At 41.7% G+C, this 25,963-nt stretch overlaps 1 protein-coding gene across 16 annotated transcripts in view; it reads right to left on the bottom strand.

The window, feature by feature from the left end:
• The window catches only part of LOC115105761 (RNA-binding protein Musashi homolog 2), a 392,467-nt gene extending 372,613 nt beyond the window's left edge, over positions 1 to 19,854 (bottom strand). For all 16 annotated transcript variants that reach the window (XR_003859911.2, XR_003859910.2, XM_029628126.2 and 13 more), the window contains exons 1-5: positions 19,671 to 19,854; positions 19,305 to 19,345; positions 18,958 to 19,039; positions 18,372 to 18,456; positions 11,613 to 11,654 (exon numbers count right to left, since the gene is read on the bottom strand). Coding sequence is in view for 14 of the 16 variants with exons in the window: in XM_029628126.2 (XP_029483986.1) it covers positions 11,613 to 11,654; positions 18,372 to 18,456; positions 18,958 to 19,039; positions 19,305 to 19,345; positions 19,671 to 19,732 (312 nt within the window). In the remaining 2 variants the exon portion in view is untranslated. The remainder of the gene's footprint in view (positions 1 to 11,612; positions 11,655 to 18,371; positions 18,457 to 18,957; positions 19,040 to 19,304; positions 19,346 to 19,670) is intronic.
• Positions 19,855 to 25,963: the final 6,109 nt, after the last annotated feature.

The raw sequence follows: 25,963 nt of genomic DNA on the forward strand, positions 1-25,963 counted from the left end.
TATTCAAATCTTCTCTAATGCATTCTGGATTAGAAATACAGTCCTAGCCTTTACTTCACAACTTTAATGCTGCATTTATTTGAAATGGTTGTGGGGAGCAGTGTGTCTGGGTAGGATTGGAGCAGTAGAGATTTCCCTCTACGAAGGACTTAAATCACTTCTTGAGACAAGTGTAGCAGAAAATGGATAATTACTGGCGGCACAGCTGTGCCTAGTCATCAGGTGTGACAAATACCCACCCACCCCCTTCTCAAAAACTATCATAACAAAAGTCAAGCCCAAGACAGGGGATGACAAATATCTACTTGTTTGTTGCGTCTGTGAGATTGTTTATTGCTGTGTGTCAGAAGCAGAGAGTGCATGGCCCCTCATGCCCTCCCCTGACCGTCCCGTGCCCCAGATCAGAGGCTCCGTGCCAGGACAGGGAGAGGCCACAGCGGGTTCAGGCCTCCAGGAATGTGGTGCTCTCTGACCAGAGACAGACTGGGTGAGCTCTGCCCTGTCCCTGTCCCGGTAGGCTACTCTCCTCACTGCAGAACAGAACGCTGTCTCAGCTCCCAGATTCCATCTGGTTCCTCCTGTCTGTCCCCGACACTGAAACTAATCTACCCCCCACTCCATCTCCCACAATGCTGTACGAGACTGTGGCGCTGGGGCCTGCTCTGCGTAATTCAGTGGCAATGTGAGGGCAAAAATAACACACTGCAGAACAGCAAGGTTATAACTATGTGTCAGTGGTGTCATAAGATGTACATTTGCCATCATCTGAAATCTAAGTGTAGATTAACTAAAAGCGCAAATCTACCATTCAGTCAGAGTTTAATATTTTCCTAGGCAGGTGAACGGAGTCGGGGAAAGGTTGCGGTGGGGTGGGGCTGCTCCTTCAATGTGTGCGTGCGAGCATTTGTCATATAAAAAGAGGGATCTGATATAGGAGCTGTGTTAGTCGTGATGAGGGGGTTGAGTTGTGTGGAGGGGGACATAGCCCTCCCTCCTGGCTAGCTGGCCTGGGTCTCCTCATTACTGTCAGTCAGCATCAGGTTTAGCAGGGCCAGGCTCCAGCAGCCCTCTGTCCTCCCTGCCCTCCTTCCCTCCATCCTTCCCCTCCCTGCTGTCCACTGCAGGCCTGCTGCCATTGATAAGTACAGAACACGGCCCTGAACCCCCCACCAAACCTAATTACCCTCGACCCACAGCAAAGAGACCAGGGAGAGGAGAGGTGGGGAGAGGGGCCAGCACTCAGGAGCCAGCAGCACAGTCACAGGCATGACACAGAGAGAACATGCATATTACTGTATGGCACACATAGGCTAAACACATTAAGACTAACAATGTTAAGACTATTAAGACTAACAATGTATGCTCACTCACACACCCACCCACACACACACTCACACTCTCACTCTCACTCTCACTCTCTCTCACTCTCTCTCACACACACACACACACACCACACACACACACACAGACACAGACAGACAGACAGACAGACAGACAGACAGACAGACAGACAGACAGACAGACAGACAGACAGACAGACAGACAGACAGACAGACAGACAGACAGACAGACAGACACACAGACACACAGACACACAGACACACAGACAGAAACACAGACATGATGCATCGTATAATGACAATGTGTAGAAGAGAAAACAGTATCAATTACTAAGAAGTCCTTTGACAGACTGAGTCTCTTCTGAATGTCTTTCTGTCTGACCATTCAACAAACAGTCATTCATATGCCTGGGCTTTGGCCTCATTCTTGTCTGGACCAGTTTATTGAGGCCGTTCAAAGCTGGAACAGAGTAGGGTCAGGGATTTAAACACATCTCCTGACACTCTACCACATCCATTACCACAGGGAGAAAACACCTCTCTGTGTCTCCCTCCATCTGGACGGTTTGTTTGTGTCGGCTACAAACCTTTTTCGCCAGGAGGTGAGAGGGAGGTGACGATAAAGAAATCCCATCAACAGAACACTGATTGATCGACTTTTCCCTCACCCTGATCCAAGTTAACTTTGCCAGCTATCGGATTGTTTCTTGTTTTCAGTGAAAAGTCAATGCACTTCCTGTCAGTTGTAAAAATCCATTTCAGAAGTGCATTCATTTTGAGGGAAAACAGAAACACACATAGGGTATGTTTTCCATTAGAAATAGTGAGGTTGTGTTGCTGTCTGCGAATGCTTGTCTCCAGTCTCAGAGAAATGGAAAGATGACCTACTATCACCCAATGTGATAACACGTAAGATAGAGATATACTGTACATAGAGATATGTGCTATATTAAGTATTCTGTTCTATATTTAAGCAATAAGGCCCGAGAGGATGTGGTGTATGGCCAATATACCACTGCTAAGGTCTGTTCTTAGACAAGATGCAACGCGGAGTGCCTGGACACAGCCCTTAGCCGTGGTATATTGGCCATGTACCACAAACCCCTGAGGTGCCTTATTGCTATTATAAACTGGTTACCAACGTAATTAGAACAGTAAAAATAAATGTTTTGTCATACCCATGGTACAGTATACGGTCTGATATACCACGGCTTTCAGCCAATCAGCATTCAGGGCTCGAACTACCCAGTTTATAAAAAGTATTATGTTATATATAAAATACTTTTGTCCTTCAATATTCTTTCAAACTCTGGCAGTGGTGCACGACTGAGTTTGAACAGGGAATCTAGTTCTTTTAATAAACTCATATGGACATTTAGAGTAGCTGGCAGCCATGGTTTCATATTCCCAGCAGTCAGCTGTGTCAGTTGAAATGAAAATCATTCTGAGATGATGATACTGAAATAATCACCTAAAGACAAACAACATAACTGAGTGAGGCGTAACAGCGGATTCACCAGGTTCTGAGAGGCTGCCAAGAGTGAACAAAGCGGAGGAGATGGAAGGAGGGGTGAGAGACAGAGGGAGAAAGAGAAAAGTACAGCACCTTCACAAAGTATTCACACCCCTTGACTTTTTCCACATTTTGTTGTTACAGCCTGAATTTAAATGTACATTTTGTGCCACTGATCTACACACAATACCCCACAATGTCAAAGTGGAATTTAGTTTTAATACATGTTTATAAATTAATCAAATATGAAAAGCTGAAATGTCTTCAGTCAATAAGTATTCAACCTCTTTATCGTGGTAAGCCTGAAAAGGTTCAGGAGTCAAATGTGCATAATCACAATAATTTGCATGGACTAGTGGTTAACATGATTTTTGAATTACCTCATCTCTCTACCCCAAACATATAATTATCTGTAAGGTCCCTCAGTCGAGTAGTGAATTTCAACCACAAATTCAACCACAAATGCCTTGCAAAGAAGGGCACATATTGATAGATGGGTACAACTTAAAAAAACAGACACTAAATATCCCTTTGCGCATGGTGAAGTTATTCATTTGTCACGTTTCAGGTAAGACCCAAATGCAGACTGTGTTGAAGTAACAATGTTTATTACAACAACAAGGGCAGGCAAACAACAGGTCAAGGCAGGCAGGGGCCGGTAATCCAGAGTAGAGGCAAAGGCACTGGACGGCAGGCATGCGGGCTCAGAGTAAGGACAGGCAATGGTCAAAACCAGGAGGACGAGAAAAGAGAGACAGGAGAAAAACAGGAGCTGAGAAACAAAACGATGGTTGACTTGACAAACCAGACGAACTGGCAACAGACAAACAGAGAACACAGGTATAAGTACCCAGGGGAAATGGGGAAGATGGGCGACACCTGGAGGGGGTGGAGACAAGCACAAGGACAGGTGAAACTGATTAGGGCGTGACATAATTACGCTTTGGATGGTGTATCAATTAAAGGTCGACCGATTAAGCAGAAAGGCCGATTAATTAGGGCCGATTTCAAGTTTTCATTGCAATCGGAAAACTGTATTTTTGGGAGCCGATTTTGCAGATGTATTTTTTATTTTTTTTAAATATTTTTATTTAACTAGGCAAGTCAGTTAAGAACACATTCTTATTTTCAATGACGGCCTAGGAACGGTAGGTTAACTGCCTTGTTCAGGGGCAGAACGACAGATTTTCACCTTGTCAGCTCGGGGGAACCAATCTTGCAACCTTAGAGTTAACTAGTCCAACGCTCTAACCACCTGCCTCTCAATGCACTCCAATTGTGTCATTTCTCTTGTGTTCATTGCATGCAGAGTCAGGGTATATGCAACAGTTTGGGACCGCCTGGCTCATTGTGAACTAATTTGCCAGAATTTTACGTAATTATGACATAACATTGATGGTTGTGCAATGTAACAAGAATTGGCCTAGCGTCGCCCGGGTTAGGGAGGGCTTGGTCGGTAGGGGTGTCCTTGTCTCATCGCGCACCAGCGACTCCTGTGGCGGGCTGGGCGCAGTGTGCGCTAGCCAAGGTGGCCAGGTGCACTGTGTTTCCTCCGGCGCATTGGTGCGGCTGGCTTCCGGGTTGGATGCGCACTGTGTTAAGAAGCAGTGCGGCTTGGTTGGGTTGTGTATTGGAGGATGCATGACTTTCAACCTTCGTCTCTCCCGAGCCCGTACGGGAGTTGTAGCGATGAGACAAGATAGTAGCTACTACAACAATTGGATACCACGAAATTGGGGAGAAAAAGGGCTAAAATTTAAAATTAAAATTAAATTAAAATAATAAGTGTTCATTCAGTATTGTTGTAATTGTCAGTATTACAAATAAATTAAAAAATTAAAAATTGGCCGATTAACCGGTATCGGCTTTTATGGTCCTCCAATAATCGGTATCGGTATCGGCGTTGAAAAATCATAATTGGTTGACCTCTAATACTAACCTAAATGACAGTAAAAAGAAGGAAGTCTTTTCAGAAAAAAAATATTCCAAAACATGCATCCTGTTTGCAATAAGGCACTAAAAGTAAAACTGTTTATTTTTGTTTACATTATGTTTGGGGCAAACCAAATACAACACATCACTGAGTGCCACTCTTCATATTGTCAAGCATGGTGATGTCTGCATCATGTTATGGGTATGCTCGTCATCGGCAGGACTATGGAGTTGTTTTAGGATAAAAATAATAGCGCTAAGCAATGGCAAAATCCTAGAGGAAAACATGGTTCAGTCTGCTTTCCAACAGACACTGGGAGACAAATTCACCTTTCAGCAGGACAATAATGTAAAACACAAGGCCAAATATACACTGGAGTTGCTTACCAAGACAACATTGAATGTTCCTGAGTGGCGAGTTACAGTTTTGACTTAAATCTGCTTGAAAATCTATGGCAAGACCTGGAAATGTCTGTCTAGCAATGATCAACAACCAACTTGACAGAGTTTGAAGAGTTTAAAAAATAATAATGGACAAATATTGTACAATCCATGTGTGCCAAGTTATTAGGGACATACAGCTGGAATCACTGCCAAAGATGATTCTAACATGTATTGACTCAGAGGGATGATTACTTATTTAATCAAGATATATTAGCCTTTTATTTTTCATTCATCTTAAATGTTAGAGTTTTTCTTCCACTTTGACATTACCGAGGATTTTGTGTAGATCGTAAAAAAAGAGATGTATATTAATCCCAATTTGTAACACAACAAAATGTGGAAAAAGTCAAGGGGTGTGAATACTTTCTAAAGGCACTGTAAGTAAGAATGTAGAGCATGTAGGAGAACAGCCCTTGAGCAGGTTTCCTAAATGGGCATTGGAGTAGAGAACTGCACTCCTGGGTCTTTCTTCTTTGCAAAGCATTCCCTATGGTGTGTGTGTGTGTGTGTGTGTGTGTGTGTGTGTGTGTGTGTGTGTGTGTGTGTGTGTGTGTGTGTGTGTGTGTGTGTGTGTGTGTGTGTGTGTGTGTGTGTGTGTGTGTGTGTGTGTGTGTGTGTGTGTGTGTGATTCTTCTATCCTTGTGGGGACCTAAAAATCCCCCAAAGTACCTACAAGGATAGTAAACAAGGAAAATTCTCCCTCGTGGGGATATTTCCCCATGAGGACAAAGGTTATTTAAGCTTAGGGGTTAGGTTTAGGGTTATGGAAGGGGTTAGTGGTTAGGGTTAGGGTTAGGAGTTAGGTTTAGGGTTTGGGTTACGGGTTAAGGTTATGGTAAGGGTTATTGTAAGGGTGAGGGAAAATACGATTTTGAACTGAAATACATTTGAGGTCCCCCCCGAGGACAGATGAACATAACATGTGTGTCTATATGTTAGGGGAGTGGGGGGTTCTGTCTGTACTTCACACAGCGTCACCTTTGTACTTCATTAAAAACCTGGCGAGGAGTTTTCTCCCTCAGCAACACATTTGTCCCCAGCTCCAGCACTATGGGACACCTGGGAGCTTTTCTCCAGCTCAAAAAATGAAGCACACAACAAGAAAGGAAAGAAAGAGAAAGAGGTGTGGGACCAGTACCAGATGAGGAAGAGGGAGAATGGGGTGTTAGAGTGAATCTATTCTAGCCCCTCCAGAGAGTATCAACTCCAGCCATGCCTCCCCCTACCCTCTACACTACCAGCAGCCGCAGCAGTCCCTCAGCAGTAGGGAGAGAGAGAGGCAGGCAGAGCACACAGCTGACACACACAGGGAAATCTGGGCCACTGCTTTGATGGTATTTATGACTGATAACCCAGATCTATTTCCACTCAGGCCTACTACGGTACGCTTAGTTAGCTGCAGACAACATTTGAAGGTTACTCCGTCTCCCTTATTCAAATCTACATATACTGTAATGCAGCACCAAATAAAACTCTGAAAACTTTGTGATTTTCAAGCCAAGTAAACAGTCCTACTCCTTTTTAGTTCATTCAGTCTATCTCCCACTGTTCAATACATCCAGAACATATCTATTTGTGTACACTACAGAGAGGCTCATCTCATCAGTGCAGCCCAATGACTGCCATTGATGTGGCGACTAGTGGCTGCTAGTGAAGCCTAATGAGGCAAACAGCCCCTGGTGAGCTAGCCGGGCGGGCAGGAAGGGGTTATTTAAGCTGCGCTGCTCGTCTTCTCTGAGTGGCCCAGCTCCTTCCTTTCATTTCCATAACAAGTCATCAGAGCTCATCTCCCAGCAAAGTGGCCGCAGTCCCACCGGCAATTAAAATCATGTTGGGACGCGCTATGATTGTCTGTGATTCCGCCGTGCGAAAACAACAACAACACTGTCAGCGACGGTATCGGTAACGAAACGAGCTGCTGAGAAACCAATCTCTAGTGATGTGGGCAGCAACTATCACTTTGGTTTCTAAACACAGCAGGCAGACATCAGCCCACAGTTTTCATGTTCCTGTAAAAACACAGAGACAACAGCTCCACAAAGGAGGAGAAGAGAGAAACAGCACCTTTCCTCCTCCATTCACTTCACACAGACATCACACTGTACAGATCCAAGTTTTCCATGAGGGGGTTGAAGCGATTTCCTGCAATTCGACACATTTTGTCATGGATGGGGCTGAGAGAATAATGTCTGTTTTAAAGAGGCAATCAGCAGTTGCTACATCCATTTTTGGACTTATAAATTAATTATCTGTATCCATTGATTCTTGAAGCATATAACTTATAAAATGCCTCGTAAGCTTGGTTCAACTGTCGTACCAAAATATAAGTTTGTTTTACACCAATGTTTGTAAACAATGCAAACGTAAACAAACAGTGTAGAAACAACCATGGTTAGAACTATTATTTTGATATCATGGATGGTCAGTCCTTCTATCCATAGCTCTGTCTATAAATTTGAGAGAGGTTACATTTCTCCAGGCCCATCCCTCACACTTTGTTATTCAACTTATAATTTCCTGAAATTCAACACATTTGGCCATGGTTTATTCGGTGTTCTTATGCAAGTGACTCAAAGATTATTTTAAAAAATCAATGGTGGCCCCATGCCATAACATTAATTTTAGATTCTCCCTGACTGTCTAGTTTTTATTTTGGTCGTTGTTAGTTCTCAACGAGGATCGTATGAATACATAGTTCATTTATCTTTTCTATATACTTTATACCTGGTTTTAGTCATTTAAGTTTACACTGAAAACGTTTTACCATCCAGAAAAGCATAGATTTGTTTTATGATCGTGTTTTTTGGAGGGGCGTCAACGAATTAGACCCGCAGCTGCTAAATGACTATAGGGGCTACACAGTCCGTCAGATCTATAGGGGCTACACAGTCCGTCAGATCTATAGGGGCTACACAGTCCGTCAGATCTATAGGGGCTACACAGTCCGTCAGATCTATAGGGGCTACACAGTCCGTCAGATCTATAGGGGCTCAGATCTATAGGGGCTACACAGTCCGTCAGATCTATAGGGGCTACACAGTCCGTCAGATCTATAGGGGCTACACAGTCCGTCAGATCTATAGGGGCTACACAGTCCGTCAGATCTATAGGGGCTACACAGTCCGTCAGATCTATAGGGGCTACACAGTCCGTCAGATCTATAGGGGCTACACAGTCCGTCAGATCTATAGGGGCTACACAGTCCGTCAGATCTATAGGGCTACACAGTCCGTCAGATCTATAGGGGCTACACAGTCCGTCAGATCTATCACAGTCCGTCAGATCTATAGGGGCTACACAGTCCGTCAGATCTATAGGGGCTACACAGTCCGTCAGATCAGATCTATAGGGGCTACACAGGGGCTAGGGGCACAGTCCGTCAGATCTATAGGGGCTACACAGTCCGTCAGATCTATAGGGGCTACACAGTCCGTCAGATCTATAGGGGGGCTACACAGTCCGTCAGATCTATAGGGGGCTCAGATCTATAGGGGCAGTCCGTCAGATCTATAGGGGCTACACAGTCCGTCAGATCTATCAGGGGCTACACAGTCCGTCAGATCTATAGGGGCTACACAGTCCGTCAGATCTATAGGGGCTACACAGTCCGTCAGATCTATCAGATCTATAGGGGCTACACAGTCCGTCAGATCAGGGGATCTCAGATCTAGGGGCTACACAGTCCGTCAGATCTATAGGGGCTACACAGTCCGTCAGATCTATAGGGGCTACACAGCTACACAGTCCGTCAGATCTATAGGTCAGATCTATAGGGGCTACACAGTCCGTCGTCAGATCTATAGGGGCAGATACACAGTCCGTCAGATCTATAGGGGCTCAGATCTATACAGTCCGTCAGATCTATAGGGGCTACACAGTCCGTCAGATCTATAGGGGCTACACAGTCCGTCAGATCTATAGGGGCTCACAGTCCGTCAGATCTATAGGGGCTACACAGTCCGATCAGGGATCTCAGATCTAGGGGCTACACAGTCCGTCAGATCTATAGGGGCTACACAGTCCGTCAGATCAGTCCAGTCCGTCAGATCTATAGGGGCTACACAGTCCGTCAGATCTATAGGGGCTACACAGTCCGTCAGATCTATAGGGGCTACACAGTCCGTCAGATCTATAGGGGCTACACAGTCCGTCAGATCTATAGGGGCTACACAGTCCGTCAGATCTATAGGGGCTACACAGTCCAGATCAGATCTCCGTCAGATCTATAGGGGCAGTCCGTCAGATCAGGGGCAGTCCGTCAGATCTATAGTCCGTCAGGGCTACACAGTCCGTCAGATCATAGGGGAGTCCGTCAGATCTATAGGGGCTACACAGTCAGATCGTCAGATCTATAGGGGCTACACAGTCCGTCAGATCTATAGGGCTACACAGTCCGTCAGATCTATAGGGGCTACACAGTCCGTCAGATCTAGGGGCTACACAGTCAGATCAGGGGCTACACATCTAGTCAGATCTATAGGGGCTACACAGTCCGTCAGATCTATAGGGACTACACAGTCCGGGGCTAGCTCCAGTCCGTCAGATCATAGGGGCTCCGTCAGATCTAGTCCGTCAGATCTATAGGGGCTACACAGTCCGTCAGATCTATAGGGCTACACACATCATAGGGGCTACACAGTCCGTCAGATCTATAGGGACTACACAGTCCGTCAGATCTATAGGGGCTACACAGTCCGTCAGATCTATAGGGGCAACACAGTCACAGTCCGGACTGTGTGAGCCCATGAGGAACCCAAAGCCGATAGGTCTCTTAACATTTTTTGTTACCCAAACCAGCGCCACGGATGCACCATTTTTGTTACCCAAACCAGCGCCACGGATGCACCTGCAGCCTGCCCTAGCAGCTGCCCCAATGAACCCCATCTCTCACTGGGGACAGGCCTCTTAAACAACAGAAACAAGCAGCAAGGCTGAAGAGGATGAGGAAGAAACAATGACATATTCAAAAACAGAGTGTTTTCTAAATGGCAACCTCAGACCCAGACTGCTTATAAAGGCCTTAAATCAATTGAACATGAAGGAGAAAGCCATGCCATGCTAATCTATCAGCCTTAATCCTATTGCTCTGATATCCTTTGAAATCCACATTCTCTTAATACTACAAATAAAAAACTCTTTCTCCTCTAATGAGCTTGCCCTACAGCCTGACTAAAACATCTCAACTACAGGTTCTTCTGTACTACTGTATTAATTCTGTTGAGGTGTCATTCATTTCTTCCATTGATATAACAAGAGCAGGAGAATGACACTGGATGTTTATAAGGTTGTGAAAAAACTGATGTATTTCTGAGTGATTCTGTTCTCTTACATGTTGGTCCCAGCTAAACAGAGCATACTGTCGTGAAAGGTTTAAATGAATAAGCACAACACCTATGCCTTCCAGGGAGGAGGTTGCATTCCTTTTAACTGAAATCCCAAAATCTGAAGGCAAAACATATTCTGTTCTCTTACATGTTGGTCCTTAGCTGAGACCAACATGTAAGAGAACAGAATGTTTTTGATGTGTTTTAGATGTTCAGGGACAAGCCGAGGAAGAGAAAAGGTTAAAGCGACAAACAGGCAAATGAAGGAGTGAAAAAAAGGAGACCTGGTAGTTTCTCCACCATATGCCCACACCCTTAAGACACCATGTGCTCTGGCTTTGAAAGCTTTCACTGCCAATTCCCCATTTGAAACCAGAACCGCTCAGTAACAACACCTCCCTGTGAGCCGGTGGGAAGGAGAAAAATCCCTTATCGATCTCCACCCATTTCAGGTCTAAAAGGTCTGATGTGAGGAGCACTACATTGGCCTAAAGGTGCTCCCCTCTAACCCAAAGCCTGTCAGAGGGGATGAAGAAGACACTTCTCAACACTGCAGCTACACCATGATTACCAACACCACCTCCCCAAACAGAGTGTCTGTGTGTGGCACAAGCATGTGTGTGTAGCACACGCAAACGACCAGTGACCGAGCCACGATTAAGCCATTATGAAAGATGATACTCTCATCATTAACGAGTTATCTCCATGTCAAATATCACCTCTCTATTATAATTGCTTGGTTTTGGTCAAATTGGGATCAGCATAGGGGAAGTCTCCAAAGGAGACTGCTGACCATGTTTTTCTCCTTAATAGTAACACAAGCATAATCATCTCTTCTTCTATGTCATTATAAACCCACAAATAGGCATCATACTATGATTAGTCTAGAAACACATTGAACTGTGCTGGAAGTGCTCCCAAGCTCATAGCACAAGTGCCTTTGGAGTGCTTTTTCCTAAATGAAATGAGTCCTGTTGCTAATAAAGACAAGCGCTTTAGAGAAAGAGTCTGACTGGTCAGTTAGCAGCACTAACAGTAAGTGAGGTGGTTTGCTCTTACCTTGGGTTGAGCGCGTCGGGGGAAGGCAACCTTAGGATCAATCTGTGAAAGATAGAAACATAAAGGAATGTGTTAAGAAATTGTCAATTGTGCATCAACATTCAGATAATTGTAGCAACAGAGGTAGAATGATAATGTTTCTCCAAAGTGACATCAACATTCCTAAAACTTCAAAATACGTGCCATCCTTTTGATGCTGAGAGATGCTGAGAGATCACAAAATGGGAACAGTGCCTTGGAATGTTTGGAGGAAATGATTATTTCAGGGTTGGAAATAGGAGTCTGAGGCCTGTGACAATAACTCCAGATATTGTGAAATAAGCAGGAAGGTGCATCAGATCAACCTGTTTCTCTGTCTTTGCCTTGTGGTCTCGGACAAGTGTTTTTCTTCCTCTGTTTAGCTGGTATTGAGGCGTGCGGTTGCAGCCTTATCAATCTTGCATTCAGAATGAAAATAAACTATTTCATGCATCAATGTCATGCTGCCTTCTCCTGACTTTAATACCAGGCTCTTAAAAGAGAAGTTTCAAACAATCTCATCCAAGCAGAGCTATTGAAGGGGGAACGGCAACAGATGGAAATTGTTCTCTTGCAGAAAATGACTTTGTGTTCAGCAGTGCAAACCCTTTACGTTGCTGCATATTTCTCTGTGAGGATTTTAAAGACTTGCATACCTACAGGTTGTATGTAATCAACCACAGCATCATCATACAGATCAAGACTGTCTCACTTGTAGGCCTGAGATTTCTCTCTCAATTTACAAAAAGAAGCCAAAAAGATGGAGTAAGTGTTGAACTGTGCTGGAAGAGAACCTGTCACATTAGCTGGAAAAAACATAGTCCTCCTATAAACCCTCTACATCTCACAGACAACACTAATATCACATATTCCTAAGAATGTTTTTTTTTTAAGAAAAGAAAAACATTCCTCAATAATGAATGCAATTAATGATTCAGTTGGAAACAGAGACAAAGGTTACCATCTGGGAAGATCAGCCAACCGTAGCTTTCATTTCACCTGTTACGTGTTTGTAGTCAAATGAGAAAGAGGAACATGTGAGAACGAAGCAGGAACATATTTCTCTGTCCTATTTCTATCTTGCGGCGTTATGATTGTTAGCCATCTTTCTAAATCAGGTCAATTTGAGAGATGAATTGAATAACACCTGGGTATGGCAACCCTACTCATAATGAATTCCATGTAATGATTCGTTTTAGCAATTAGCCTCAGGCATAACCAATTCAACCTCCAATACACAGCGGAGCTGGGCATATTTGTGCAAAGACAACACTATAGGCCTACGCTTTGAATATCAAAGCCGTCATACTTGGTGGTGTCTTACCTTTCCAACCTACACACCAGCACCTGAATATCAACACAGCTGGATATGGGTCTGTTTTTTCTCTGTCATACGGTACTTTTCCATTTCAAGACGTCAACATGCATTTCTGCTACAGTTCAACTTTTAAATAGAGTAGCAGTGAAGGTGGTACAGTTTAGAGTTGCCGCATGTCAATCGAATCCACAATGGATTTTGAACTTGACAAAGAATTATTCTGCATACAATCACTACTAATCAACTAATTGGATAGACAATAATTAGCAATGCACACATTTTGTTTGTTTATTAAAATGGCCAGATAATGCAGTCATTTGTCCAGATGACCAGTGTAGCTGTGTTATGTAATGATGACTTAGTATGGGATCTGTTGATAAAGCTTGTAGAAGCAAACCTTTATTTAGGTCACAGCCTAGGAAATGAATGGTTCTTTTGAGAGGTTTGCCAAAGGGGGGGGGGGGTACATTCTACAGATTGTTTTCATTCTGTCGAAGTATTCATGTCAATTGGAAGTTTATGTGGGAATTACATTTAATATAGGCCTAATATTTCACATTACAACAGTACACTAAAGCATGTCTGGAACTAAAGGTTATTCCATTTACACGCTTCCATAGGAATAGCAGTTTGCTCTTTGTGTTAATAATTGATCTCGAGAGGTACTATTTCCCCTCACCAGTAGGATATAAATCACTGAGTCTCATTGCAATGAGGGGATCATTTCTAGATCCATGAAATGATAACAAATCCACCAACAATAGCATAGTATTTTCAATCAGTGCAGAATAATGTATCAATTCTGGTAAAAATTACAATGCATACACATCGATAGCTCCGTCCCCTAATGGATCATATCCCAAAGTGTAAAAATAGCTATTTCTCAAGCTCTACAGTCAACATCTTCCAACTAGGTATGTCAAACTAATAAAAGAGAACAAACCAAAAGCAATACATTCCTTCTCATTTTTTCTTCTCTTATCTTCTGTTACAGCTTTTTACGGCAGGGTCTCAGAGGGCTTCTCACAGTGCGATTGTGTAAGATCCAGGCAGAAGGCAATTGCTTACATCCTTAGTTCAGATTTTCCAACAGGATTTCATACATTATTGCAGCTTCTGGGTAAACTCTCTCTCGTCACAGATCTCACTCTATACTGGCAGCTTAAGATTAAGATAGGTTTTTAAAGCTACAAAAATGGTCTATCAAAAAGCTTGATTTCTTGACTGTTTTGATGTGTGTTTAGAGCGATGTAGGAAGCATTGATATATACTGATTAATCTTCTGCTTCTTTCTGTCAATCTCCCTACGGTTTTCATACACACACAAGTATTATTACCAATGTCAAATGCACTGCCAACAAATACCCAAATGAAGCCTCATCATTTCACTTGAGGCAATTTAGCATGCCCTCATCAAAACAGTTTTTTGGGGGGGGACGTTAAATCATTCCCGAGCAATTTATTACCCACATATGGGCTATTCCGAAGCCTGCATTACCCTGCTGTTTAAAAAATAACCCTGATGTTGTAAAAAATAATGATGTCTGTGTTGTTTCATTTCAATGTATTATCAGTGCAACAAATTATGATAATGAAAAAAGCACTGCCTGTTTAGATGCTGAATACTGTAAATAAATAATTAAAGTCTGAGGAGAAGACCAATTCCCTCAGAGGATCTGTTGAATCTAAGGCTGAAAAAGGCAGGTATAGCTTACACGATCAACTGAAGACAAAGCACCTGCTAGACATGAACCAACAAGTGGCACGGTGGAGGTGAGCTCACAGCTGACATTATTTTCAATTGATATCCGACAGAGGAGGCTTAGATTTGTCCAGAGGAGCTGCAACAGCCCTTTCTTCTGTTTCTCTCTCTCTCTGGCCTCATCCCCCTCACCTCAACGAGACATTCTGTCTTTTGAAACTACTACATCAAAACAGCAAACAGGGTTTGGCCAGAGGTCATCCAATAATGGCTGAAAATATCTGTGGGCGAAATAGGCTACCTTTGTTTTGTCAGAAAATAAGACTTATTTAGGAGTATAATACATCTCCTCTGGCAGGGGTCCAGACGGAATAATCCTGACCTGGTCATTGATAATGGATACTGTTATGCAGTAGTCTAAAACTACAACTCCTCACATAAAGAAGAATTTGAATCAATTCAAATCATGTTCGTCATCCTTTTTTTAAATAACTGTACGTAAAAAGATAACTTATACTATTCCAGATGGGACATAACATAAAATGAAATATAACATTCAAAATATGTTTCCGAATTGCTGGCATGTGTGTTTTGAAGCCTCGAGCTCTCCTTGGCCATATGTCTCCATTCACATTCATACCGGTCTGAAAGCACTCTGTTTTCATAACCGTACAGAAAGCAACCCAGGCTATCAGGGGGATTGAACAATAGCTGTGGCACGTTATGATGGTGTGTGCATTATGAAAGCATACTTGTGCTCATTGTCCACGTCTCTGACCGATATCTTTCTCCACGGGGTAACCCTCCTTCCACACTGAGACCATTAGCACGAGAGAACATCCACAAAAAAAACAAAGCAGGAATATCTATGTAAAATGTAATACTGCTCGGAACTAGGCTGTACAAAATATCCAATATTGTCGGTTTAAGAACACTGTACCATTGGATGAGAAGAGAATTGTAAAGTTTTTTCACATTGTATTTAATGTTACATAAGCCCTCAGGCTCTTTCTAAACCTTCAGACTTGTAGGGTATTGCGTGTCCAGTTTAGTCTCACAAAGATCAAATCTCTTTTAGAAGAGACACCTGGTACAATACAGCATCAGAGACTGCAAGGCACTGTTTAACACAGGAGTTAGAATATACAGCGTGTGACATACATGCTACACGAGCGCTTCTGCCGAATGACTAATGGAATATAAGGCAGAAAATGCTGGTTCAGGTCTATGTGATGTAGAGTCACTTCCTTTGCGTACTGGCAAAGTGCCCTCTTTTGCCTCGGCGTCACATCAGGAAGTATCAAATGTTGATCTCAGTATTGCTTAGTATCAATAGGGCCATGCCTTAGGTTCTTCAATAACTCAGCTCATACAAATAACATTACATCCTCCCTCTCTTCAACTGATAAATCATTGTGCTTTTAGAACTATAATCCTTATGATTTTCATGGGCTATTCTCGCTCGCTTCTCAATATGTCGTTATGTCATTATTATTTACACAACACACCTTAGTGTAAAGGAACTTCAACTAAAAGTAATACATGTGTAGTGTTGTGGAAGAAAATAAACAAATTAATCATTAAAACATGATTGCAAGATGTGTCTACATACAATAATATACCAAGCTGTAACCTGTCTTTTCAATTATAGTTTACTTCACTCAAATGAAATTGTATTTATTAAACAATGTATGAACAAAATGGAAACCAAATGGCTTTATTAAGGCGAGAGCTTTATTTATACTTTTTATTAAATAATCAAAACAGTAAATTCAACGGAACTAATACCAGTGTTTTATTTGACAATATTTCTAATTACCAGCTACTCAATTGTTACTTACTAACGGTTAGTTTGCCAGGCAGAATTTTTTAAATCTTTGAGTCGTATTCCTTGTTCAGTTACGGCAAGACATGTGGATACAGGACACATCTCCAAGCAAAGACACCAGATGACACTTCTCATCTCTATAGAGAAAATAAAGTCAATTGGTATGAGTGCTGTCAATAACCTTGAGGGGGAAAAGGAGTGCGATTCAATTAAGCTTACAAAAGCATAGGCTATTCATTATCACAAAGAAAGAGTTCTTCAACTCCCTAATTTAGATGTATAAAGAGTATATCCACACTATACGTACCATGCAGAAGTACATATAGAACACATGCTAATCTGCAGTATTTATACTGCATGCGTGTAGGCTATTTATCATGATTTAATTCATACATGTATGCCATTATTATTATATGTAGCAGAGCTCTAAATAGGAAACATCTGTCATAGAGTGTGTAATAATCACATATTAAATAGAGCACTCTGGGGCTTTCTCCCTGCTATATGCATTGCACAACCCAAGATTGTCTACAACAGCTTACAGATGCTGGTTTCCTTTAATAACATTCAAAACATGAACCCGCTCCTCTTTCGCTTTCAAGTATGGAGATAAAAACGGAAAGCTTTTACAAGCACCCTCCAGTGACTTGCCAATCAGCCGAGGACAGCCGTGCAACAAGTTCTCGCACTGCTTTCAGCCCAGCTCCACTGGAACTGTGCACCGCCTGCTGAAGTACAATATGTTTGTCTTTCCAAATATATCTTAAAGACATACTCTCCCATCTGAACTTGGCTTTCACAGAAGGCTGCTAACAAAGCATCTATTTTTCGGTATGCACTATTCCATCTCCAGAGCTGTCTGAGCATGACTGGATATCACCACCCACCGAGCAGAAATCGCAGACAATTATGGTCTCAACTGAACTCTAATCCATCACTACACGGACAGAACTTCAAAAATGACTGACATCCTTTAATGACTTATCTACTGCCACATTGACACAATAGTTCAAGGCTTTTGATAAAACAGACTAAATCGGGATGTGTGTGTGTATGTGTGTGCCTGTTAATAGAAGAATACATGAAGTAAGCTGATAGGAGAAGCATCAGGTTTGTTGACATTATAAGACAGGAAATAGGTTTTAACAAACTTGACAATGTACTGTGACTTTAACTTGGAAGCAACACTTGTAATATTTCAAATACACTTATACAAAAGTATATATCATTTGATGTAATGAAATAACAAATCTTTTACAGGATTAATGGACCTTTTGGCATCAATATTTATGTAATAGAATCACATTTGCAACTTCCCACTTCCATTAACGCGATATGAATCAAACAGCGTGATGTGTACGATCTGACAGGTTATATGCATGGAGGAGGCCTGTGAGAGAAAGCCCATGTGAGTGACATGGGATATGTGCACATGTGGAGTGGTACTGGGAGATGGGAAAGGGGGCGTGTCACCTTCATTCATTCAGAGGAGAAGGGAAATTGAGCAGATATGAGATTCACCCCTGCGGGGTGTTTTACCGCAATAGTTTACATGAAGGGGGTCACATGGTGATATCATGGACTAATTCCACATCTACAGCTTTGATCAAATAAATAATTTCACCAATAGCTCTTTACCAAGAGGGCCAACCCAGTGACTGGCAAATGGCATGTGAGCATTCTGAGATGCCACCTGCCACACATGGATGTACTGCAGTTGTTGTTGGTTTCAATGTGGTATCATTTTGCTACGTGGAACTTATATTACAGTATTATTACAGTGTCATATCTCAAGCATGACAGTGAAATGAATAAAGGCAATGATTCATATTTTAAAACGTGCAACACAGACAGTAAAATATCATTGCAAATGACATCAAAACACAGACATACCGTCTTTGAGTCTAATTCGTGGTGTGGTTGAGCTAAGACTTTATCTACACTGGCAGCATCTGCAAACGTAACGAATCCAAATCCTCTGCAAAACAAAGAAATACAGAGAAACAACCAATTAGGTCACACATTATTTACATAGACTACGTGAGAAGGTAGAAATATAAGCTCAACTGTTTCTCTCAGAGTATTAACATATGGTAGCCTATCAAGAATATCATGAACATGCTAAATGTTTTTTACTGGACATCAGGTATTTACACTGTCCCAGTTAACTACTGTTCATTCAAATGATAGAGATAATATCTACCTAAATTGTAGATTACTATAGTGATTGCGGGCACTGATATATAAGTTATTTGACTTTATATTGATTTATAGGAGAGGGGGGAAACACTACACCAACATTGCAATTCGGTCCCAAAGTCAATGTCAAACTGCATTCACCCGCAGCTATCTTTTGAGCTAATTTATCTCTGTCAAACACAACCCCGGACAAACAGCCCGGGTTAATATGTGGCATATAAACTACACAAGTGTAGGATAGCATTTCACCAACTGGAAAGCAAAAGTAAAAACCTTTTACCTGGAACGTTTTGTTGTGGGGTCTCTCATCACCATACATTCTCTTATTTCTCCGAATTTGCTAAAATAGTCTCTAAGGCTGTCTGTGAACAGAGAAAATATGTCGGATAATTAGTCAATAACAAATGGTTGTCATACTGTTGCCAGTGTGTTTCAAAAACACATAGGGGTCGAATAGAGGACTTCAGATGATTGGAAATGTAAAATAACCTTGCGCGCAAACAGAGGGACTCCAGATATCCCATACAGTTGCCTACTGCACACACAGAGAACGCGAGCACAGCATGCACAATCAATTATTGTAACAAAATAAGAAACATGGGAAATGTAAGGGAATAATTGTCTCACCTGGTGAGGTTTGCCAGCTGAGGCCACCAATAAACATTTTACTGTAAGAAGAAAACATAGCAGAAGTGAGTACAGATGTCAGATCGGCCATTTTGACGACTAACTACTTCTAAAAGCGATCTTAACGAGTAGAGAGAGAAAACAAAAATCGCTGTATAGCAATAATGTATCTTATTAAAAGGGGAAGGCCACACTTGCTACTGTAATCTTCCAAAGCAAAGCAGAAGCTTCATCGCTACTAACTGCATCCGGAAGGAAAGATGGTGATGTGCGCATTGCGAGTTGAATCCAGCACTGCACTCTCTCAGACATTCTCAGATGAAAAATACAATAAACAAAGGAAAGTCGAAATTGTTATCATCTTACCCCGGGTCATGTTGTGAATCATTTGGGCTTCCAGATGTAACTTGACTCCCGTCTCCTTCCATAGCTAACCAAACTATAGGCAGTAACTACAGTAACAAACACACACAGACACTGCAAAAGCTATGCACAGCCCGACTGGGAGAATATTACTGAGCCGGGAACAGAATCGTCACACGTGGGATCAGCTCAGTTTAGCCCCCTCCCTCAGCATGCTCTCCCTAGCCCTCACTGGGCGGGGCGAGGGTTCGTCAACTAACCAATCCAATTGACCTTAATACAGAAAACCCGCCTATGAAACAAACAAAAAAACACCCCTATTGGTCATAACGCTCCTATGACAATATAACCGCCGTGATTAGTAACAATATCAATACAAAACAAATGTTACATGCCCTAATGGCAACATTTTATTTAATTAGTCATTTCCTTCCAGCGCACACATGCAATTAGAGAAACGATTCATGATGGGCCAAGTTAGTTCATGGTCAAAGGCCAAAAGTAGGTTGTATTTGCATCTGAAATAGGCCTATTGGTTATTACAGATTTGTAAACTATCATATTGATAAATTGTGAATACATTGTTTGTGCCTTTATATCAGCAATATTTTCATTATTTATCCTAAAGAAATGCATTAATATTTTCTCTACGTTTGTATGAACATGTACAGTAGATTGTTCATATTTAACTCAGGCCGAGACCGGTTAAGTAGGCCTACAGTATTAGCCTGCACTATATGTGAACACTTGCATGGGGCATATTTTGTGTGTTCAAATGGATTGAAGAAACATGGTCCCTCACATGACATTTAATGTCTTTTAACAAGATACTATTTTAGAAGAACATTTTAGCATTGTATTCCATATTGAATTTTGAAATGCTATAGTACAAGGAACGTAGTCCACCTGAAGATGAAAAAGTATTAAAAAAATAGGTGGATTTAATTGTTACCTCTGAATATGCATGTTCATTACTCAGTAACTGGGGGAAGCGGGCCTAGTTTTCCATTAAATCTGAACATAAGTGAGAGCTCAATTAAAGCTGGATGCTCAGTGGATTTCAAGTCATGGTACAGTGATTGCTGTTTATTTCCTTACTGCGGCCAGAGACAGAGGGAGGAAGACACACGGACGTGCACGCGTGCGCACACTCAAATTTGTCTCCTTTTTACTTGAGAAGAACCCTTGTAAGGCACTTAGAACTGGGTGCAGAATGATGTCATTACTGACTGAACTCGTTTAAATGTTGGTCACAAGCCACACAGGTCAACCTTTCTGTACAATAAACATTATTGTATACCTTAAAGTTATTTAGTTATTCTAACCAATGTTGAACCTGCTCTTATTCCTTGACAATAGACAGAAGACATACATAGAGTAGGTTCAGCATTGGTAGGTGGAATTTATTTTCACATATTTTTGGATGAATCTCCACTCAAAAATAGGAAAAAGCAACTTGAAATAATCAACATTACACTGAAATGTTCATCTTTACTCCGGTATCGTATTCTCTCTTTCGTGTGTGTACGTGTGTCTAACTGTCACGCCCTGGCCATAGAGAGGCTTTTATTCTCTATTTTGGTTAGGCCAGGGTGTGACTAGGGTGGGCATTCTATGTTCATTTTTTATGTTTTGTATTTCTTTGTAGTCTGGCCGGTGTGGTTCTCAATCAGAGGCAGCTGTCTATCATTGTCTCTGATTGAGAACCATACTTAGGTAGCTTTTTCCCACATGGGTTTTGTGGGTAGTTGTTTTCTGTTTTTGTGTCTGCACCAGACAGAACGGTTTCGGTTTCATTTATTCTCTTGTCGTTTTTGTTAATCAGTGTTCAGTTCAAATAATAATGAAGAACACGTACCACGCTGCATATCGGTCACTCCTTCCAACAGTCGTTACACTAACATGCATTCCCTCGCGCTCTCTCACTCACTCACTCTCACACACACACACAGTTTCGCTGAGCTCTAAACAACTAAATACAACAAAGTACTTCACACAAGGCAAGTAAACATCACAATGTGGATCTATCACAGTAATTGTGACATCTGTTGTATTCATTGAAATGAAAACACTCCAAGCCAAGGTTTATGTAGTGGTGGTGCATTCCCTTTAATCTGAGGAGCCACTAGTGTTAAGTGAGCCTGTCGGAGATGCAATTCAGCCTTCAAACAACATGACCGATGCAGCCGAGATCCCTTTCGGCAGTCAACAGTGATATACCCTTCCTCTTTGCATATTCATGTAATAAATCCCTACCTAGTAATTAACTATACACACCTTCAAAGGTTGGTTCAATGCTGAAGAGTAAAGGGAAAATATAGTATTTTAGTGATCAAGGTTATCGAGACAATATGTAAAATACATGGAAACCCCCTTGACAACAGTGAAGAAACTGTATTATATAATTCTACCACAGGAGGTTGGTGGCACCTTAACTGGGGAGGATGGGCTCGTGGTAATGGCTGGAGTGGAATGGTATCAAATGCATCAAACACTTGGTTTCCATGTGTTTGATGCCATTCCATTTGTTCCGTTCCAGACATTATTATGAGCCGTCCTCCCTTCAGCAGCCTCCTGTGCATTCTACGGTAGGGACAACTATGTGAATTTCCTGCAATTACAATGGCATCTGTGTTTGATTAATGAACGGATAAAGTATTTAAGGGGCGGTATAATTTTATATGTCCTACATCTGTTACATGCCTTGAACATATCAATGTGAGGCCTTTGCACTTCAAAACATTTACGACACGGTTCCCCGTTGAAATAGGAAACACATGTTCCAGTTGCACAACTAAACATACACACAAAAACCTCCCCAGAGGTTATTGATGTGTTTTTCATTGAGGAAATGTGGTTAAAACATGAAGCTGAGAAATTGAACACGGGCTCAATAAAGTCAACCCCTCTACCCAGATAGCTGAGCCTAGAGACAAGGAAACATTGTGTCCTGAGAGCGTTCATATATTGAACATACTGTAGCATTGACAAGCATTCAACATGAGCACTGTTCTCGCACAGCTCTGTAGAGATGGCATTCAACACACAGAAATGTCACAGTAACTCAAGGATGGCAGAAGGATAACCAGGCCTGTGGATGCTGATCGCAGGGAGCCATTAGGGATTTAAATGGAAGGAGGAGGAAGAAATGATAGTGTGAGATGAGAGCAGAGGGGAAGAGGAGCGTGAAAGGACAGCTGGGGACCTCCTTGTCTGCTGCAGCTGTCACAAGGTCCCTCGTCGTCCTACCGAGAGCTCAAACCATGAGTGCCAGACGAGATCGATGCACAGATCTCAGTGACAGTCAGAGGCAGTGCCAGTGTGATGCTCTGCTGTTCTGTTAGGGGGCTCTGCTGAGGTCTACTCCTTTATAATGACTTCACATATTCAAGCCATATTGTAATGACATTTAGTTAAAATCATGGCCCTGTATTCCCCAGCAACAGCCACCATGTTTTTGATGCCATGCATGTCAATTATTAATGTTGGTATTTATTAAAGCAGTGATTCATCAAGCTCATATTAAAGGTCATTTTATAGCATAAATTGTGGGGCATAATACTGGTTGGGAAGATTTTGTAGTGATTGCTTTCATTCTGAATAAATCCATTGCTCTTTTGCTGTCATTTTTAAGAAGGCAAATTCTGTCATGCCAAATAAAGTCCCGTAAGACCAAAAGTTATTTTTACCAAAGCATTCTAAACTGTGTCAAAAAGCAATATCTGTGATTGGAGGATTTAATTTGTTTAGCTTTACCACGTAGGAAAACCCGAACATATAGCATCAGCAGCTCCCCATACCCCTATTCATTCCCAGCACACCTGTGTCCCACATTAGGTTCCATGATTGATTGCAAAAAAATTGCACATGTGTTGTTTAGCCACCTACACATAACTACACAGAAATATTCAGCACAATTATTTGCAGGATAGCATAATGTAAGCCTACAATATAGTGCTCTATTAAAATAGTATTGTTCATAGGAAAATACTATTCAATAATGTTGTGAGTCATTGATAACCCTAAATACATGGATAGTTTCTTCCATGAAAAGACAACCTTGGTATTCCGTTTCAACCATCACAGATGTACTTTTCTTATGCAGGCAGATGAACTCGTGGATGCCATTTTTATGTCTCTGTGTGCAGTCTCGAAAGATGCAAACTAACGCAATTGCTAACTAGCGCTAGCAGATATCCATAGACTTCCAGTCATAGCACTAACGCTAGTTATCACTGGCGCAAAACTACCTCTAGCTTCCTTCTTACTGGACACAGAGACATAAATGGTATCCACAAGTTCATCTAACTCTGGGGAAGTAGATAAAGGGCCTCATTGCCAAAATATCCCTTTAATCTTAAGAAATGTAATAAGAAATTAATTGTAATATAAAATAGAAATGGAATCACATTCAAATCAAAACATCATGGAGTGCAGCGCTGACTTGAGTTGAGAATTAACGTGAGGCGACATCGCTCTCCACTGCTGGTGGGTGAGTGTGTTATGAGCAGCGAAGATAATGGAGAATGACAGTGACTTCATTAATCAATGGGGGTCTTGGATGAGGCTCCTCAAAGTCCTGCCCTCCGATTAGCTTCTTTATTTTTTCCCCATGCCACACTCCTTTAAATTAGTCTCATCAAAGACCCCAAGGAGTCCATGCTGCTGCATTATCAGAGGCTTTTGCTGAAACAACTCTTGACCTCTGCACTGAAATGTCCACAGACAGCATGCTGAAAGAAACAACCATCCCATCTCTTCAGTCTATACCACTGACACTGTCAATTATAGTGAATAGAACATTAGGGAAGAAAATCCAATTCACAAATCTGGCAGTTCATGATAAATTACCACTTGTATATAATAGACTTCTCACATTTATATACAGCTGCAACTCAAATGACAATGGCTTTGGGGAGAAACAACTAAATATAAACAAAAAGTAATGAACATCACACAAAAAAACCTGGTTAGATGGTAAAGACTAGGAGTTGTAGAATTTGGACATAACATGATGAAAAGGCAAAGAGGCAGCTAACACATCTGATATACTGCATCTTAAACCTAAAATATTTTACCGTGTTAAACTCAAAGATGGGGATGAATCTAGACAAGTGGATAAAACAAATGTTTTATGTTTTCCTTCATCACAGACATGATTTCCTGTATACAGTATTCAATCAGAATGGTTCTAATTTGGTCCTACAAGTGTTTCATTCTAATTTCAGCTGAATGAGTAGTTTGCTAGAAAATAACATTACGGTCGTGGTCCCCTGCTCAGACATTGCACGTGTCAACCATCGACTGACATGCTACAGTATAACAGGCCTGGGCAACTCCAGTCCTCGGGGGCCTGATTGGTGTCACGCTTTTGCCCCAGCTAACATACCGGACTCCAACAATCAGTTTAAAATGCAATTAGCCCCCAGGCCTGGTAAAACATGTGGGTAGTTGAAATACCTATCCAGGGATCGTAAGATTTTGCATGCGTCAGCAACACCTGGGCAGATGAACTACCCAAAGTCTTCAGCTGCCTGGAATGATAGGCCTACCAAGGCTGTTTAAACAAGCAGGCCTATTCTGATATTTTGTTCCACTAATTGGTCTTTTGACCAATTACATCATCCCTTTTCACAACAGACCTTTTTCAAAAGCTGATCTGATTGGTCAAAAGACCAATTAGTGAAAAAAAAATAGAATTGATCTGCCTGCGTAAACAGCCCAAGTTGCCTCAAGTAAACAATGTTTGAACTTGAATTATGGAGAGTTTATATAACATTTAGCAGTCAAACCAAAATGCATACAAGCTCATTCATTACAGATTAATCTGTGAATTGATTGAAACATTTGAGTGCTCATCAAGAGAGCAGGTTCTCTGTATTCGTTACACTCCCCCTGCCTAGTGCTTGACTAACAGGAATTGCAAAAACTAAGCATTCGGTGCCATCTACTGGATTCACTACGTAATCCTGATACTCATTCCACCATGACCCTTTTTTGTAAAACATCTTCTACATCAAACTACTTACAAATCAGAGAAATGAAAATACTCAAGCTCTCCCTTCAAAAGAAGAAACAAACACTCAGTGAGAGGATCAGGCACTGGCTGACTGAGCAAAAATGTTTTCTGCAGAGCCATATATTTAGAGATTGGACCTTTAGGTCAATACACAAAAGGATCCTAAATGTGTGTATCAGCCAACAAAATGTACACAATATTCCTTAATTTAATACTTCCTGATTGAAGCCAATACATTTTCAGACGGTAGCTATACTGTACATCTGTGGTTACGACC

This window comes from Oncorhynchus nerka, linkage group LG22, assembly GCF_034236695.1.
Source record: "Oncorhynchus nerka isolate Pitt River linkage group LG22, Oner_Uvic_2.0, whole genome shotgun sequence".
Taxonomy (NCBI): domain Eukaryota; kingdom Metazoa; phylum Chordata; class Actinopteri; order Salmoniformes; family Salmonidae; genus Oncorhynchus; species Oncorhynchus nerka.